This window comes from Tamandua tetradactyla, chromosome 7 (genome assembly GCF_023851605.1).
Source record: "Tamandua tetradactyla isolate mTamTet1 chromosome 7, mTamTet1.pri, whole genome shotgun sequence".
In the NCBI taxonomy this organism is placed as follows: Eukaryota; Metazoa; Chordata; class Mammalia; order Pilosa; family Myrmecophagidae; genus Tamandua; species Tamandua tetradactyla.
The window spans coordinates 170,882,273-170,902,151 of record NC_135333.1 but is presented as its reverse complement, the minus strand read 5'-3'; the positions used below and the strand labels follow the sequence as shown (position 1 = coordinate 170,902,151).

At 41.9% G+C, this 19,879-nt stretch overlaps 1 protein-coding gene across 1 annotated transcript in view; it reads right to left on the bottom strand.

Annotated features, from left to right (window-relative positions):
- ANO4 (anoctamin 4) overlaps positions 1 to 19,879 on the bottom strand; it is a 445,798-nt gene that overhangs the window by 206,057 nt on the left and 219,862 nt on the right. The window contains exon 6 of the mRNA XM_077168293.1: positions 633 to 824. Within this exon, the coding sequence (XP_077024408.1) occupies positions 633 to 824 (192 nt within the window). The remainder of the gene's footprint in view (positions 1 to 632; positions 825 to 19,879) is intronic.

Genomic DNA, 19,879 nt, shown 5'->3' with positions numbered 1-19,879 from the left:
GTTGTTGAAAAGGCTCTTCTTTTCCAATTGAGTGGGCATGCACTCAATAAACATTTGTTTAATGAATGTGTGAACAAATGAGCAAATAAAACATTTTAGTTCAGATTACTTGCCATAATATAGAATCCTTTTAACATTACTAAGAGACCACAGGTGCATCTCAGAAGCTGTGAAACTTAATATGATGATTCCAGTCTCGTCCCAGGTGCCAGGAGGATGTGGTCAACCAGCCCAGAAAACCCAGACTGCAAAGTGGATATTATGAGCTTGAACTTTTCGCTGGGTAAAGTTATACCTTAGAACAAATTATCAGGAAAATGACCAAATTTTCTATTTTGTTTTATTCTACAATAAACTTTCTTAACTGACCAAGAGTTGATTCATTCCACTTTTGATTTCCAGTCTGCCACTGGAGGTGGAGGGTAGCCCTAGCCTTCTCTGATGCATTAAGCTCTCTCTCCCCTTGGTGGTCTCAGTGGCATTTACCACTGAAGGGAGAGGGCAAAAAAGCAAGACTCATAAAAAGCAAGCTTGAATAGAAGTACACCATAATAATAGATAATGAAAATACAACACAGGCTGTGTTGGATGGCTGCTAACACAGGTCCCCGTTGATAATCCCCATGCTTTACCTGGGTGGAAGGCTTTGGTTCTCCCACTGGTGATTCCAGAAGAGCTTGCCTCCATTTTTATTGACCTTCTGCCTGGTGGGAGTGACGAATGCCTGACCACGGGCAGGCAGCGTGACGCTGGGCGGCTTGCCACACTTCGCCGTTGATGGATTTGTACACGCTTTTCTGCCCCATGAAGAGATAAACTTAAACCTGAAATGAGAGAGCGCCATTACATTGAAGAAGTCAGTTCAGAATGGCTAACATGTCCAGTTGCCAAATTCTGGAACCAAGTGTAGAGAACATAAGCAACTATCACTCAAATTCTTAAGGGGTAAGTGACACCAGAATTGTGAGACCAATCAATTTATATTATCTTTTAAAATGAATATAATTTCATTAAAAATTCAACATGTACAGGGTTCCTATTTGGAATGATGGGAATGTTCTGGTAACAAGCAGTACTGATGGTGGCACAATATTGTGAATGCAGCTAACAGCATTGAACTATATATTTGAATGTGATTAAAAGGGGAAATGTCAGATTGTACATATGGTAAAAGAATAAAATTTTTACAAAATCCATGGAAGTGCCCTACACAAATAATGAACCTTAAGTTAAACCACGGATGGTGATGAATAGTATAATTATAAAAGTGTGCTTTCATCAAGTGTAACAAATGTTCCACACCAATGCAAGGTATTAATAATAGGGTGGTATATAGGAATCCTGCATTTTATGCATGCTTGTTCTGTAAAGCCACAACTTCTATAATAAAGAAAAAAAATGGACATAGTTATCAGGACAAAACTTTTATGAACAGGAATTCAACAGAGTCAATTATTAAACTTCTTACATCTCCAAATCCTGAAAAAATATACCCATAGTTGGCATGCTGTTTTCAGGGCATGAAGATTAGGAACTGCTGTTGGGGTGTCTGGAATTTCAATAAAAATTGAGACTTTCTCCATGAGATTCACATGTAGGTCAGAGTTGGAGAGTGAAATAAAAATACATATTTCTGACAACCTTAGAAGGATATATACTTTAAAAGCAATTTTATTTGAAAAATTTCAAATTTACCAAAAGCAAAAAGAAGAGTAAAATGAACCACACAGATGCATTGCCCAACCTCAACAAATATCAACAATTTTCCAATGTCGCTTTAACTACTGTACTCCTTTTCTTGTTAGTTTACTTTTTTGGGTGCTGGAGTATTTTAAAGAAAATCCAAGACATCAAGTCAGTGTCATCAAATGAAATACTGATTACAATTGACTGAAGCATATGAAATATACGTTAAAAATTTTGAGTTCAAAAAGATATTTTAAAACTCATTGATCACTACTGGAAATTGCTAAGGTACCAATTCATGAGGGAAAGAAGTAAAAGCATTTGTCCTACCTTGCCTTTACTAACTACATTTCAAGGTAACCAAATAGCTGATGAGGGAAAATTCTTTACCACAGATGAATTCCAGCAAATATATATAGATAGAATAAGAGAATTAAAAAAATATTTTTAGAAGTCTTACTTAAATATGAAGGGTGACATTATTTAACCAAAGACGCAATGCTAGTTCAGACTGAATTCAAACTCATGGATGACTGAATCCAGATCTAGTTCTTTAAGAAGAGCCAAGGAAAGGAGTTAGCCTTACTTACTGCCAGCCAGCCAGGAGGATTTGGTCAGGAATGGGGTCATCCGACAGGGGAAAGCTAAGCTGGGCTATAACCAGATAAAGGAATCCTAAGATTTTAAACAAATTGCATAATTTTTGATGAACAGGAAAATCTCTTGGAACTTGAAGGTAGAAATTTAGAGTTGGAAGTTACCTTAGTGTTTAATCAGGTGCTTTTTTCAAATGAGGAAACTGAAGCCTGGAGGGGTAAAGCACTGGGTCTATGTATTAGCAGTATTTAGAAGCTATACCAAGGTCTACTAAACACCCAGAAAAAAGGGAAATGCAAGGCCTGCCCACAGATAAATTGCAAAAGCAGCCATTATGGATTATGTCAGAAGTATGCAGAGTGTATCTTCTCTAACCACAATGACATGAAGTTAGAAGCAATGGGAAACTCACAAATATGTGGAAATTAAACAAAATACTCTTAGTCAACTAATGGGTTAAAGAGAAAATCACAAACGCAATTAGAAAATATCTTGATGTGAATGAAATGAAAATGCAACATGCCAAAACTTATGGGATGCGGCCAAGACACTGTTAAGAGGGAAAATTCATAGCTGCAAATTCTTGCATTAAAAAAGAAGAAAGACGTCAAATCAAAGACCCAATCACAAAACTGAAAGAACAAGAAAAAAAGAGCAAACTAAACCCAAAGTGGGTAGAAGGAAGGAAAGAAAGATTAGAGTGGAGATAAATGAAGTAGAAAAAAACAATAGAGAATCAACAAAACCAAAAGTTGTTTCTTTGAAAAGAACAATAAAATGGCAAACCTTCAGCTAGACTGACAAAGCAAAAAAAGAGAGGATACAAATAACGAAAATAGGAAATTAAAAGGGGGACATTACTACCAACCTTGCTGAAATAAAAAGGACTCTAAGAGGATATTATGAACAACTGTATACCAATAAATTAGACAACCTAGACAAAATGAACAAAATCTTAGAAACTACAAACTATCCACATTGACTTAGGAAGAAATAGAAGATCTCAACCAACTAATTACTAACAAAGAGACTGGAATCAGTAATGAAAATCTCCCAACAAAGTAAAGCCCAGCACCAGATGCTTCAGAGGGGAATTCTACCAATTATTCCAAGAAGACTTAACTACAATCCTGCTCCTCAAACTTTTCCAAAAAATTGAAGAGGAGGGAACATTCCCTAACTTATTCTAGGAGGACTCATACCAAAGCCATACAAAGATAACCACAAGAAAACTACAGACCAATTTCTCTTATGAATATAGATGCAAAAATATTCAACAAAATACCAGCAAACTGAGTCCAACAGCACATTAAAAAACTGTATACCATGATCAAGTGGGATTTATTCCCAGTATGCAAGCTTTGTTCAACATAAGAAAATCAATTAATGTAATATACCACATGATCATCTCAATTGATGCAGAAAAGGCATTTGACAAAACACAGCACTGTTTCTTGATAAAAACACTTAGAACACTAGGAAATTACTCAACACGATAAAGGGTATATATAAAAAGCCCACAGCTAAGATCCTTTTTAATGGTGAAAGGCTGAACGTTTTTCCTCTAATATCAGGAGCAAGACAAGGATGCCCACCGCCATGACTGTTATTCAACTCTGTACTGGAAGTTCTTGCAAGAGCAATTAGGCAAGAAAAAGAATTAGAAAGTATCCACATTGGAAAGGAAGAGGTAAGACTTCCCTATTTGCAGATGATATGATTCCTGAAAACACCACAACAAAGCTCCTAGTACTAATAAATCAATTCAGCAAGATCAACACCCCCAAATCAGTAGTGTTTCTGTATACAAGCAAAGAACAATTAGAAAAAGAGATCAGAAAAAAACATTCATTCACAATAGCAACTAAAAGAATCAAATTTCTACTAATAAAATCTAATTAAGGATGTAAAAGATTTGTACATAAAAACCACAAAACACTGCTAAAAGGAACTAATAAGACAGATAAATGAAGGGTGGTCTGTGTTCATGGATTAGAAGACTAAATATCATTAAGATGTCAATACTATTCAAAGCAATTTATAGATTCAATGCAATTCCAATCAAAATTCCAATAATCATCTGTGCAGATATGGAAAGCAAATCATCAAATTTATATAGAAGGGTAAAGGGCCTTGAATACATAAAGCCATCTTGAAAAAGAAGAGTGAAATTGGAGGGCTCACAATTTCCAATCTTAAAACTTATTTCAAAGCCATGGTACTCAAACCAGCGCGGTACTGGTGCAAGGACAGACATATAGACCAATGGAATCAAACTGAAGGCTCAGAAACCAACCCTCACATTGATGGCCAACTGCTTTTTGACAAGGTGGCAAACCCACTCAATTGGGAAAGAACAGCCTCTTCAACAAATGGTGCTGGGAAAACTAGATGTCCATTAGTGAAAAAAAAGGAGAACCCCTACCTCACATACACAAAAATCTACCCACAATGGCTCAAAAATCAAACTTCTAGAAGAAAACATACAGAACCATCTTCAGGATCTTGTGTTGGGCAGTGGTTTCTTATACTTTACACCCAAAGTACAAGTAACAAAATAACAACAGATAAGTAGGACCTCATCAAAATTAGAAAGTTCTGTGCCTCAAAGAACTGTAACATGAAAGTAAAATGTCAGCCTACACAATGGGGGAAATATTTGGAAAACACGTACCTAGTAAAGGGTTAATACCCAGAATATATAAAGAAATCCTCCAGCATAACAACATGAAGACAAACAATTCCAATTTTAAAATGGGCAAAAGACTTAAACAGAATCTCTCTGAAAAAAATACACAAATGGCCACAAAACACACGAAAGGAAATATCATTGCCATCAGAGAAATGTTAATCAAAACCACAATGAGAAATGTAAATCAAAACCATATCAGACCCATTAGAATGGTTCTATTTAAAAAACACATCAGAAAATAACACGTTTTGGAGAGTCTGTAGAGACTCTCATTCATTGCCAGCAGCAGTGTAAAATGTTGTGGCCGCTGAAGAAGACAGTGCATTGGTGCTTCAGAAAGCTAAGGACAGGCCTACCATTGGATCCAGTAACCCCACTTCTAGGTATATACCCCAAAGAATGGAAAGCAGGGACTTGAACAGATATTTGCACACTGATGTTCACAGTTGCATTATTCACAATTTCCAAAAGATAGAAGCAACCCATGTGTCCATCAGCCCATGACTGGATAAGTAAAATGCGGTATATACATACAATGGAATACTATTCATCTGTTAAAGGAATGAAGTCCTGAAACCTGTGACAACATGGATGAACCCTGGAAGACATCATGTTGAGGGAAATAAGCCAGACACAAAAGGACAAACATTGTGTGATCTCACTGATCTTAAACAATTAAGAGTAAGCAAACTCACAAAGTCAGAATGTAGAATATAGGTTACTTCAGTAGATGGGTTGGGAGAGGGGATGGGAAGTTAAAGCTTCAAATTTTAAAAAATCCAGGAAACTCCACTACACAAACAGCGAAACCTGAGTTAAACCATGGACTTTAACTAATAGTACAATTATAAAAATGTGGTATCATCAATGGTAAGAAACGTTCCACACCAATGCAAGGGTCCAACAATAAGATGGTACGTGGGAATCCTGTATTTTATGCATATTACATAATCATGCATATGTACTTTATGCATGATTGTTCCGTAAACACACTTCTCCAATAAAACTTGAAAAATTATTTTTGAAAAACTATGTAGAGCCACTTTAAATGTCTCAAAACAGAAAAGAATATGACCTGTTTTGTAAATTCCAATGTTTCTTAAGAACGGGTGCCTCAAGTGAGGATGGATTTGTCAGCTAAGGAGGCACTGAGGCCATGCACTGAGTAAGGTCTACACATGACCTCCGTGTCGGTGCACACGGGCGCAGCAAGGATGAGTGACACCAGGGGTGCATGAAAGGAAAGTCTATTAGAAGTCACTGGCCCCACAATAGAGAGGGATGGCACACCTTGGAAATACACATCAGGAGCAAAGACTCAACTGAGCAGGTGGGCAGCGAGAGGTTGCAGCAGACCTGGGATTATGCCTCTACAGCATTGCATGCATGGAGCTGCAGCAATTGAGCAAGCAAGAATGGTGTTTGAGGAGTTAGCATCAGACCTTCATGGAGGCAGGAACCCAGAAAGAACATGGGGAGGAGAGGAAGAAGCTGTTTATTTTGTTTAAGCAGGTATTGGGGTGGTCACCAAGGGAGCCAACGACAGGGCCTGAGATGCTGAAGCATTGTGACAGTACAAAGCCCCTACGTTCCTTTAAGTCACCACAGGAGGACAGACAGACATGGGCAATGCCGTCCAAGCCACAGCCTCCGTGTGGAGCAATTCCACCTGCACAACCAGACTGTACTGACATACAATTTTACCCTCCTTTTATCCACTTAACTGCCCTCCTTTAGATGGCATCGTCAGCCAACCTTTGAAGTAGGGTTTGGTCTCCAGTGCAGGGAGTCATGACACTGGCTTGGGTGCTCCCCTCCCTATGGCAGGCAGGGTTCCCAGTGTGAGCCCAGCGAGGATGCTGGGCTTTTACACGTCCACCCTTCAGGAGTCGCTTAGTGAGGGTCCGCTCCCAAGACTGGGCGTCGAAGTCCACAGGAGCCCTCTCCGGGTAAGGACTGCCATGCTGGGTGGGGCCCCAGGAGACAGCCTGCCAACCTTCCCTTGGCACTGGGTGCCCCTCTGATGCCCAGAGCCTGGGTAAGGGTGAAGCCTCGATCCTAGGGCCTTGCTGTGAAAGGCTGGTATAGGGTGGAAAGTTGGTGTCCTTCCACACCACCACACTCCCTGCCACTGCTCTCACTCCCCATTTCTACAGGTGTCTGTTGACAAAGGAGCACCCCAGAAGAATGTACACAGACATGGCGGTCACAGGTGAAGGGGGATGGGAAAGCTGATTTAAGTCGACATGAAATGCAGTCAGTGTGCAAATACGAAGCAGACCAGTATCCCAAAAACATTTCTTCTTGCCCCTTTGCAGAAGGATTATGGGGCTGTAAGGAGCAGGATTCTGACTCAGCACGGTGCTTCTAGCTTTTATATAACTCCACTTAAGGAAGCACAAAATGATGGAAATGAGAACAAAAATTACACGGTGGAAATAAGTGATGTAAGTCCTTGAAACTATTGAATTCTATGTTAAAAATGTATAATAATGGGGCGGGCCATGGTGGCTCAGCAGGCAGAGTTCTTGCCCAGCATGCCAGAGACCCATGCAAAAAAAAAAAAGTACAATAATGCAAACAGAAGAAAAGCACACATTAAAAATAAAAGAGAATACATGAGAACCCCTAGGAGAGCACGGACATGAGGAAGGGGCTCTGGCACATAGGAACTGGGAGGAGGCCTATTGCCTGAGAAATCCATCTTGCTGCCTCAAGAATTACGAGTCCCCGGGGGTGCAGCTAAAAGACCTGTCCGTCAGCGCTCTCCTCACTTGAGCCATGAGTGCAGTGGCAGAGAGAGAGTGATGCATAAAGAAATAGCACTCAAGATGGCTAATATACCACAAACCTCTGAAAACATTAACATCTGTGGAAGACTCCAGAGTCACATTTTCAGAAATGAATTGTCAGCAAATAAACTGCATTATCTAATTTGTTGTTACTTTAGAAGAAAACTATGAATACTAGTTATCTATTAAATACCAGGAATCATGCTAGATATTGACCATTATACCATTAGTACCTTGACACAATTCTAAAACATGAGAACTGGTGCCCACATTTTGAGGACGAGACACCCAAGGTTCTGGAGACTACGTGACATGTCCAAGGTCACACAGTAAGTGACTGACTAGAATTCTAACCCTGCTTCTCCACTAGACCAGAGCCTGATGAATTAAACGCCAAAACAAAGACTAATTGTTGTTATGTCTGCGGTGGTTCTGAAATCCTGAGCAGAGATCTATCAGAGTGGGGTTTGGAAGGCATAGTGTGCAGACACTCATTTGGCCCCAACGATTCTGGAACCATCTTCTCCCCCTTTCCCACGTTGGGCTCGAGACCCATCCAGGATGAACTGTCCTCGTTCTCAACCACCCCGGTATTAGGATGAGATGGAACCCACCTGCTCCTTAAAGCCTTCCGGTCCCTGTGAGCCCAACCTCAAATCCTGCAAGTGGTACCCAGCGCGCGATGCTCTCACGCCTGCTGGCACACAGACTCTCTAAGGGCAACGATCATATTTTGTACCTTCCGGAATCCTCCCTCAACTCTTGGCAAAATGCCTGCTACACACAGGTGTGTGACGACAATCCCCTTCAGTCTCTTTTTCCCTGGTGGAAATACTCCTTGGGATAAGAGGGCACAGGGTCAAGGGTTGGTCAAGGATATGATACTGAACGTATGTACCTGAGTGACAAATTTCAAATTTAATGGTTCCTATTTTATACCTTATGCTTGAAGCCCAAAACATGGCTGCCCCCCCTGCCCCCCATCTTTGAAAGATGGTTTCCTCTCCAACTCAGGGGAAACATGGAGCCCCGGTAATGTTACATTTCTAATCTTCCCTCCTTTCTACCTTAAAACATCTTTAAAAATACCTTTTCCTTTTGAGATCTATCTTCTACCCTACTTCCAAAAAGACCCAAAGTCAGACTCTTTCTTGGGAAATACCCATCTTTAGGGATGAGGAGTGGAAAGTACAATGCAGTGGTTAAAAGGTAGATTATGCGGTCAGAGTTTCTATGCTTGAATCTTGGCCACACCGTTTACTACTTGTGTGACCAAGTGCAGGCTATGTCATCTCTCCATGCCTCAGTTTCATCACCTGGGGATGATAACAGGTACCAACTCACAGAGTTGCTGTGAGAATCAATCGAGTTCATACCTGTCAGGTTTTTAGGACAGCGGCAGGTGCCCAGTAAAATCCATCATTGCTTTGCATCAATGACTTCTCCTCAGTCTGCCCTTTAGGCTTTAGTGTTTTACTCCACTGCCTCTGCGAACCTGTTTTAAACTCTTCCTTTGGTTTCCATGACCCTGAAGCTTCTTCTGACCTCTTCACCTCTCTAAGAGCTCTTTCCTCTTCTCTGAGGTGGATATATTAGCTTCCTAGGGCTGTTGTCACAAATGACCACAACCTGTGTGGTTTCAAACCACAGGAAGTTAGTCTTTGTCAGTTCTAGAGCCCAGGAGTCCACACTGGAGGGACGGCAGGGCCGTGTGCTTGGGAGGCGCTGGGGGAGACTCTGGGCCTTGCCTCCCCGGCTCCCAGTGGCCGCTGGCAGTCCCTGGCTAGTGGCCACATCACTCGAGTCTTTGCCTCCAACACGTGGTCTGTGGGTGCTGAGTCCTGCTCAGCCTCTCACTTACAGGGACATGTGGGATGGCAGTTAGGACGCGCCTGGGTAATCCAGGGTCATCTCTTCTCAAAAAAACCTTCATTTAATCTCATCTGCAAAGATGCTTTTTCTCAAAAGAAAAAAGCAAAGCCTAGCACACAGCGTATTTCCCCAGGTTTGACTTTGGCCGTTTCTTTCTCTATACCCGTCTTTTGCAGCCAGGTCCCCGTCTCTGTGTGGTCAGCTCCCCAAATCACTCCCCCTGCTGTTATCTGTGTTCTGAACTTCAAGACTGCTTTCCCTACCTGGCCTGACTTCTCTCCTGAGAAAAGTAATGAGTCCAGCAGAAATACAATAAATGTTTACTCATTCAATAACTGAAACCAAAGTTTTGGTTTCATGAAGCACCTCATGTATTTTTATTTACTTCTCAAAAATTCTAAATTTAAACATAGGCATTTTTCCCCATTAAATAATTCATAGGTGTTTTTTTCTCTCTGGCCCTCTTTCAAAGTGCATTTGCTCTGGTTGCATTGCACAGAAGTTTGCCTGTATGAAAGTGATTTGCTTTCACTTAAATGTGATTAGTGTGATTCAGAAGAGCTGTATACCACAGGGATGTCCGTAGTCCTGTCAGTGTTTCACAACTTGAGTAAGAGTGCCCATGTGTCACAACACTCTTCCTACCATTTCTTAGGTAAACTACTTTTCAAACTATTGAGAAATCACGTCTTGAATGTCACCGCCGTGGGCAAAACATAAGACTCATCTATTCATAATTAAGGAAAAACAATCTTAATTGGAAGTGGATTTTTATCTAGTGTTCGCTTTTACTCAGATTTAACGACAAAGCAGAGAAGAAATGCAATGCTTCTCCTTTCTGAAACATTGGCCCAAGGCTGTACAAACCTCTCCTGTATATCCTGGGGCCTGGATTTATTTTCCCAAACTTTCTGGAGCCTCTTCTAATATCCTCTCTTTTATGGGGAGAAAATATTTGCTCCTTACAAAACCAGCTGGTGCCCACCACATCTTGGTGAGGAAAAAGCCCCTGCACGGGGGACTGACCAAGCGGAGGCAGCTTCTCATCTGTCCTCAGCTCAGACCTGTTCCCATAGAGGGGGTGGAATTTGTGTGGCTTCAGCAAAGCATGCTCGGGGGGGCCCAGAACAAAAGGATTCTGAGGAGTTTTGAGGATTGGGTGGGTGATGGCGTGCGGCCCAGTCCAGGGGACGGTCGCCCCTGCTGCCATCTGATTCTGACAGGACACCTCCTGAGGCCTGGAGAAGGGGCACTGCTGAGTAGGGCAGAGGAGAGGACCCGCTGCCCTGAGCCTTCCTCCGCCATGCCAGGCCCTTGGGCATGTCCCGCCTCCCTCCCATTCGGTGTTCTCCCATCACCCAGTCCGTCTGACAGATTCCCATCATCCTGTTATGCAAATCTGGCAGTACCAACACATCAAAACCAGGGAAAACTTCCCGCCAAGAAACTGTGATTTGTAATTTTGTGACAGTTGTCTGTCTAAAGCCACACTGACTTGGCATTCAAACTCTTTTGGAAAGAGACCAAAACTCTAACGACTAGCGTTAAGGTCACCCAGACCTAACTTTTGGCTCAATGTCTTTATGAAGAATCTACAGAATCAGAAGAGACAAGAGCCTGTAAGAACGTTTAGCCAATATACTAACTGAGTCCAAATAAAGTGCTGCAGATAAATTACTGGTGTTTTCTCTCCTTCAAATTCACCTCTCCATCCTTTATAGACTTTTTGTAAGTTCTTCCTTTCCTGCCACTTAGGCTGATTTACTTCCCTTTTTTAAAAAATCTCTGCTACAGAATTCTACCAGAAGGACTGCATTTCAGGAAAGCACGGTGGCAGAGTAGATTACTGTCTCCAGTTCGTCATACTCTCTCTGTGCAGGGTGACCTGCCGGTGCTTCTCAGTAGAGAGGGAAAATGTAACCCCACTCCACTGATTCAGAGCTTGGTCATCTCAGCTTGCTCTGGTCAATGGGATGTTAGTGGACATAATGAAAGCAGAGGCTTGAAATGAACTTCCATGGCTTGGTTTGGGCTCTCGTGCTTCTGCTGCCACCTTGAAAAGAACACGCCCCAGCAGGACAGGGCCAAGGATGAGCCATCTGGACGAGACCCAAACCTGCCCTATATCCTGTGGCCAAGCCCTACTGAACCCAGCCAAGACTGGTCAGCCCCGAACTGACCCAAAGATCTCTGAACAAAAAAGATGAGTGTTTCTGGGGATGACCCACTGCGATTTGGGGGTTATCCCTACACTGTAGAAACTTAACAAACACAGCCCAATAACAATCTGTAGAATGAAACAGTGTTAAAGTTTACAGTTTGGTCAGAAGTAGTGAGTTTATAAGCAGAACTCCCTCTTTCTTTATTGAAATGTTTTCCTTCAGAAATCCAACCCAACGTATTCTTTTAGGATCAGCTCATTTGTCACCCTTCTGAAGAAACTCTCCTTTGCCCCCAGTGTCCCACAGCCCCCACCCCTCTATTCCCTGAGTACTTATACCAAGCATATCCACCAGTATTGTACTTGTCTGAAAATCTATTCCTCCAACTAGAAGCAGGGACTGTGTCTTATTTAATGCCTACCACATTGCACAGCTCATAATAGGGACTAATATAAACATTTCTAGGAAGGAATGGAGGAAAGGAGGGACAAGTTTGGTACATAGCGGAGAATGGGGAACTAAATTCCTCACATGCTCTAAAATTCTACACATTTGCCCTGTTGATTTGGCGGGGGGAGAGTGTGTGGGAGTTCTCTGGCCGGGAGGGGGCTGAGACCTCTGGAGGGGGTAGGCATGAGGAGGAAGTTGTAAATCCAGAGACCCAGCAACAGCCTGGCCAGCTTTCCACTCTCTTTCCCATCTTCATGAGCACAAAATTCAACATCCACAGGGGGAAATTATCCATGTGAGATATTTAAAGAGTGATCTGAGACTCTTAAAAATAATGCTATTCACTCAATGAGGACATAACAAGACTGGCACTGTTAGACACTGCTACCTCACAATTTGCAGTTAGGCAGTTGGACAAAACTTTTAAAAGTTCATGCCCACATAGGAGTATTTCTCTCTACAGAAGTTTAATTTATTTCAGTTTGCAACTAAATGTTATTTCTTACTACTTAAAAACAGGATTGTAACCTTGGCCCCAATAACACTTTTATGAAACTATTCCAAGAAAATTATCAGAGATACTAAGACTTATGTAGAAAAATGTTCCATTCAGAATGTTTCATTACACAGGGAGGCAATAGACAGAGGCTTTCCTGCTGAAAGGATGTGGGCACATATTCCACATCTGTCCTTTCAGTGACTGTGGAACTTCTGATTGAGTTACAAGTTGAGCCTTAATTTCTTCTTTTGTAAAATGGGAATTTAAATGGATACATCAAAGATTTGTGATAGGGGCTAAATGAGTGTGTGTGTTTACATAATCTGGTGCCTGACATGGAATAAGCACTTGGTAAATGGTACTTAGTAGCATCATTATAATGAATAATACTGACTTCATCACTAAAATAATTATTAATAACAGTGATATTGGAAATGAGAAAAATGCCCATTCATAGAGGAGCAGTTAAATAAATTATGGTCCATTCATATGTTAGATTGCTTTGCAGCAAATGTGTTGGTGAAAATGGATTTTAAAATTGGAAAACAATCAAATCCATTCATTCTTCCATTCATACATTCAACCGATGCTTATCGACTGCCTTTGCCGTTTGAACATTGATTAATGAGAATATATAAATCATGAAGGTTTAAAGCTGAAGGAGAAAGATTTATAAGGCTTTGGGCCAATTTGGGTGCCAATTTCCTCATTTGTTAATGGACAGGACGGAGAGGGTCCCTGTGCTGATTTTCTTATGGCCGCCACCTGCAGTCTTCTCCGTCAGGTTCTATGTCCTGGGAAGCCACCACCCGGGCTCCTCACAGGCTGGGGCCGACGGGAGGCACCCGCAGGAGCTGGAGAGTAGAAGGAGAGGGAGGGAGGGTTATTCCTTCCCTGCCCCTCCCTGCTCCAGCACACTTCTGAGACCCTCTACAAGGTCTGCTTCTGCTGGTGACCCCTCTCCCAGCCCCTACCCTGGCTGGGCTCCAACACTGCCCTGACCTCTTGAGGACTAAGTGTGAGAACGGCTCCCTCCCCAGGCGTGCTAGACCCTCAGTGCCCCACCGTCTCATTTAGTTTCCTCACTCCACCGCTCCCGTGTGACACAAGTCCCCTGGTTAAAATCTCTTCACGGGCTGGAATTCTATTTCCTGCCTGGATCGTGGCTATCAGAAGCCTGGAAATCCACCCCTTCAGTTTTAGCACTTAATGATTCTATATCTTCATAAATCAACAACAAAAAATCACTGGAAACTTTCTTGGAAGGTTCTCAAATACTTTTGTTTGCTACTCTTTACCTTCATTCACCGAGATTTTCTCATTTTGTGTCATGTTGAGTCCCCCCCCACTTCAATTCTCTGAATGCCAATCTAAACTCTAGATTTCTCACTTCACCTCATCCTGATATCTAATCTACCCTAAATCTTTATATTCTCACCCAGTGAAATGATGAGATTTAGATTTAAAATTGGAAAACAATCAAATTCATTCATTCTTCCATTCATATATTCAACCGATGCTTATCGATTGCCTTTGCCATTTGAACATTGATTTATGAGAACATACAAACCATGAAGGTTTAAAGTTGAAAGGGAAAGATTTATAAGACTATAGATTTCTTGTCACCTTCTGAAACTTTGAGGGTCTTCTTTGTATTTTGTGGGCTCAGGCATAATGGGCCTCCTCTTCCCTGTTTCTCATATAAATATCAACCCATGCAAACTTAACTGCAGAGTTATCAAGGGTCATATTTAAGGATGCATACTAGGTGGAAATAGACAATTACAAGTACCTGGTTTAAAAGTAATACTTTGGGAAAGAATTCAATTGTTTATTATTGACTCATTTAGCAAACATTTGTGGAGTGTTTTTTTTGTGCCAAATACTGAGGATTCAGAGACCGAAGGACTGAATTTTCACAGTGCACCCAAAGAGGTGCGTCCCAGCTTTAAGGCAGCAAAGAGGAGGGCATCGAATGTAGCCGAGAGGAGGACGTCAATACTTGTTGAGTTAAAAAAAGAGGAAGAGAAAGAAAACAAGGCCATTTGGTTTCTCCTTAAGGAATCAGTGAATCATCTCTGGATTTCTGAAAACAAACGTAAGCATGTGGCCTTTCCACGACACAGCAGCATGGACCAATAGGGTCACATCCACATCCACGCAGTTGGGTGTAAACAACAAAATTAACTAAGTGGGAATAACTTCTTAGTTATTCACCCAGCATAACTTCTTAGTATTCACCCCCTCCTTCACCAGCAGACCCACGCATGGTGTAAGAGTGCTCCCTGCAGTCCGACCTTTCAGGGGAACCGCTTATTAATTGATGACACCAAGTCAGCAACTTAAATAGCAGAAGAACATTATTCCTTACGGTCGCAACTTGTCATGGCAGCCAATAAAACGCATCTAGAAAGGGCCATTAATAATGGCCTTAATTATTAATGCCATTAATAATAGACGTTAACTCTCTACAGGGAATGGTGTTTATAAAAGATTTGGTGATTTAAGGAAGTGGGTAAAATTCAGTTAAAAATAACTTCGGGAGAGAACACTTACTGCCTACTAGCAAATACTGAGACCTGTGCCAGGCCAGGCCCAGGACAGAAACAAGGATGAAGAAGGCAGGATCCACGCCCACGAGAGGGGCTCACGAGGAAAACAGGTGCAAGGAGCAGCTCTAACAGAAGACAAGTGTGAAAGGTCCACAGGTGGACACAGAACAGATTGATGAGCTCCAAAGGGGAAAAGGTGACTTAGAGGAGGGGTCAGCCCACTTTTTCTGTAAAGCACCAGTTCTCAAGTGCTTTCTGCTTGCAGACGTACCATCTCTGTTACAATTACTCCACCCTGTTGCTGCAGCACCAGAGCAGCCATAAACAAAGAATAAAGAATGAGCAGGGCAGAATTCCAATAAAACTTTATTTATAAAACCAAGGGTGGGCTGGCTTTGACCTCTGGGCTGTAGTTTGCCAACCTCTGACTCAGAGCACTGAAAAGAACAGAGCTCACTCACGAAAGGAAGAGGTATCCCGTATGAAGTATGTTTAGGATGTAAGGCTGGCTGCTGAGACTAAAAGGAATGAAAATGACAACTTACTTCGGTATGGAATTTTATGATTCTTAGAGAATTCACGAAGAGCCGTGCACGCTGCCTTCCGGATGTCCGAGGCGGCCGCCCCAGGACCCTGGTGAAGGAGCGCCTTGCTGAAGCCAGCCGCCCCGTCTGAATGTCCGTAATCAATATGTCATTTACTTAACTGACCATAAAACAAATGTTGATTCAGAGAAGTCTAAAAATGTATCAAAACTAACTCCAGATTGCAACCCACAAATTATTTACTGATTACAGCTCAAGGCTAATGATGGTGCAATGAGATTTTTTAGCCATACAATGTACCTTCATAGACTTAACAAATGCTTGAAAAGCAGGAACAAAAAAAATGACATTAAATTACACAGACTTTGAAACGTAGCTCCTTAATCAAATTTACAATGATTAACTCATTGGAACAATGAAGATTATTTATGTGGTTTGAATTATAAAGTTGATCTTAACTAATTTCAGTGCTAACTTGATTCAATTTCTAACACATTTAATAATTAATGAAAACCCCTCTGGCAGACAACTGTTATATTTGAAGGGCCATTTGAAATGCCTTAAATTATAATAAAAATTGCATTCCATTTCCCGTAAATAAACATTTATTAAAAATAATTTGCTAATTATTTAGCAAAAGGATTTGAGGTAGCTCAAATCAAGGCATGTAGTCATAAATTTTCATTCTATACCATCTTTTTAAACTTTTATCATCACTGGTATATAGTGTTGAAAACCTGTCACTAAAATCAAATTTCAATATCTTAATGAAGCAAATGGTTGGAGCTGTGTAATTCACCAAGCCTTAGCTAACCACCATTTGCAATACCTTGTTCAGCAAATCTGGGATGGCAAGATCAGGTCTCACAGAAATGTAAGAGTTAGGGGAGGAAATAACAAACATGGCAATAACGTTGTTTACCTGCCTCCAAGAGGCAATGGGTTTCCCAAATCCACTGGCATTAAATAACCGGGCAATCTTTCTCTTAGATTAGGAGTCAGCAAATTATGGCCTACCATCTATTTTTTGTAAATAAAGCTTCATTGGAACACAGCCACACTCATTTATTTATGTACTGCCATGGCTGGTTTTGCAGTATCACGGCACAGTTGCGTAGTTGCAACAGAGACTGTACAGCCAAAAAAGCAGAAAATATTTACTATCTGGCCCTTTATAGAAGAAGTTGCTGTTCCCTGGCTTATATCAATATTGCTAATGTTTCTGAAAACACTGCTCAGGTAATGTGAGCCATGGAAGCAAACCGTCTTTCAAATGTTTTACAGCCCAGACCTGTTTGAAAGTTCGCACCTGACTAACTTGGAATTTCATGCACGCACGTTACACTCACATCCTCTCGTTTCGTTTTGCAAGGCATTGAAAAATATCTGTAACTGCCTGGTCTTTTCACAAAAACAATTGTGGCAGTTAGGCTTGCAGATTTGGGGCTCCACGTATCAACCCAGAAGAGCATAAACAGAGCTCCAACAGCCCACCAAAAGGGTTGCACGGGCTTCGGGGGGAGTGAACGTCATGTTCTCACATGCTTCGCAGAGAAGCAGCTGCACCGAGCCTGGTGGAGAGGCCAGTTCACCCCGAGGCAGTGGACGTCACGGTCCCCAGCATGACCCCTGGAACCATGCTGCCTGGGTCCGAACCTTGCCTCTGCCACCACAGCCTGTGAGTTCCTAGAGGGGTTACTTCGCATCGAGGGACCTTAGTTTCAGGATAGCACGAGGAACTGCCGCAGGGTGCCTGCTGTGTAGCTGATGCAACCCATGCTATGGGATCAACAGTTAAGGGTGTGGGCCCTGGAAACAACCTACCTGAGCTGACGGGTTTCCAGCTCCACCCCTTTCTCACGGTGTGATTTTGAGCAAATGATCGGACCTAACTACAGGAATAATAGCATCTACCTCACAGAGCTGCTGTGAGGATGAGGGGTAACACAGAAAGAACTGCCTGGAACAGAGCATATGCACAATGCATGTTAGCTATTTTTATTATTATTGGTGCGGCATTATCACAATAATTACCATTAGCATTTTCATTATGGTATCCTAGGTTTAATGGTAAATGTTTTTTGCTTTTTTTTAACCATGTGGTTGATACTATTATTAACACCACTTTGAAGAAAAGGGATCTAAGTCATTAGAAAGTTAAGAAACTGATTTTGTTCAGGAGTTCTTAAGTGATGGAAATGAATTCTGAACCTTTCTAAATGAAGGTTTAGGCAACCTTGGGGCCTAAACCATAACAGAAGCAAATTTCTTCAAAGAAAAGCAGGCTGACTGAGAAACAGGGTTGTGTATTAAATGCCAATTGCCATGGCAACTGCTTTTCTCTCTTTTAGTGGATTATGAACCTCCACAAGTATCTCACAGAATGTCAGCTTTGGAGGAAAGCTTAGAGATCATCTGCTCCGGCCTCCTCATTTTGCAGATGAGGAAACTGAGGTTTGCCACAATGGCATGATTTCCAAAGACCACATCCCGAGTTCAGCAGCAGTGCAAAACTATAATCACAACCAACTGCTAAAGTTAATAATGAAAACCCAGATGGAAATCCTCTTACGTCATGGTTTACTTGTTATCAAATAGTGGAGAATTCGAGAAGGAATGCCAGTCTATACCTGGAGCAGATGCTGCAAATAAACTCCGATGGAACCATTTGACCCTCCTAATTCTGGATGGATGCACGCAGGTGGTAGGATGTTAAGAAGGGAATTTCAGAGTCGATGGTCACATTAACAAAGGCCGTCACTGCTCAGACAGACTAGAGACTCTCGCAGCACCCAGGCCTGGGTGGAAGCTGCATTAACTATGTCAGTGTCTTTCACTGAAGTCTTGCATTTGGGCGACGGTGGTGAGGACCGTTCTCCCTTCACAGAACAACCAAATGATCAGGAATAAACATGGTCAACCCATTTTCTAAGACTCTGAAAGCTAGAAACAGTGATTCGTACTGCGCTCTGTCCTTATGTATTGTGACTTTCTTTTACGTTAACTTTAGAACTGCAATGATGTAATATAGTTCCTGTGCTGTCACACAGTCTAATGACTAAGAACAGGCTCTGGAGCCAGACCCCCTGGATTCAAATCCTGACGAGCTCAGTGAACACATGAGAATTATGTAACCTAATTACACCTTTGCTTTCTCATCTGCTAAATGGGTACAAAGATAGCATCTCCCTCATATAGCTGTTATGAGGATTAATTGGGTTACACTCTCAGAATGGTCCCGGCCGCTACCAAATACTTTGATAAATATTAGCCAGAGCTACTACCATAACAGCTACCACCAAGGAAGGCCTGAAGAGCTTCACTTTAATCTTCCAGAAAAGCACACACAGAATCAATTCTTCTGTTTTGCGGTGTTCTTTAGGATCTGCCTTCTAACAACCTCTCAGAATCATCTGTTTCTCAGTTCTCTGTCTACTCTATTTCCCTATGTCTTCCACTCCTTCCTCCAGCCATCCTAAATTCTCTCTACAGAGTGTCCTGGGCTGTGTCACAACTCCCTAAATAAACCTGTATCTTCTTCTCTGCCTGGAGTCCCTCCCCTACCCCTCAAGCCTGGTCTACTTTGCCAGCCCAATACCCCTGCAAGAAGTAGCTTACAAATCACCATGTGGAGCACCTTCCCCAACTCCCAGGCAGATGCAGGCTGTTCTCCTCCACGCTGCGTTGACACCTTAGAAGGTTCTATTATAACCATTACCACACTGCTCTGCAACCATCTATGCACATCACTCTGTCCTCTCTGGACTGTGCCTTTTCATTGATGTATCCTGAGTGTCTGGCATTTGGAAGGCATGCAGTAAATTTCTGTGGAAAGATGAAGACAAAGGGCGGGAGGGAAAGAATCAACTAGCAGTTATTAACTACCCTCCATGTCCCTGCCACTGTGCCTGGTGCTGGAAACAGACGATAAACTGGAAATGGGCTCTGCCTTCATTTTCCTGCAGCTTGGTAAAATGTCAATATATTGCCTTTCTCCTAAAAATAAATTGAATTCCTAGCTTTTTCTTTTTC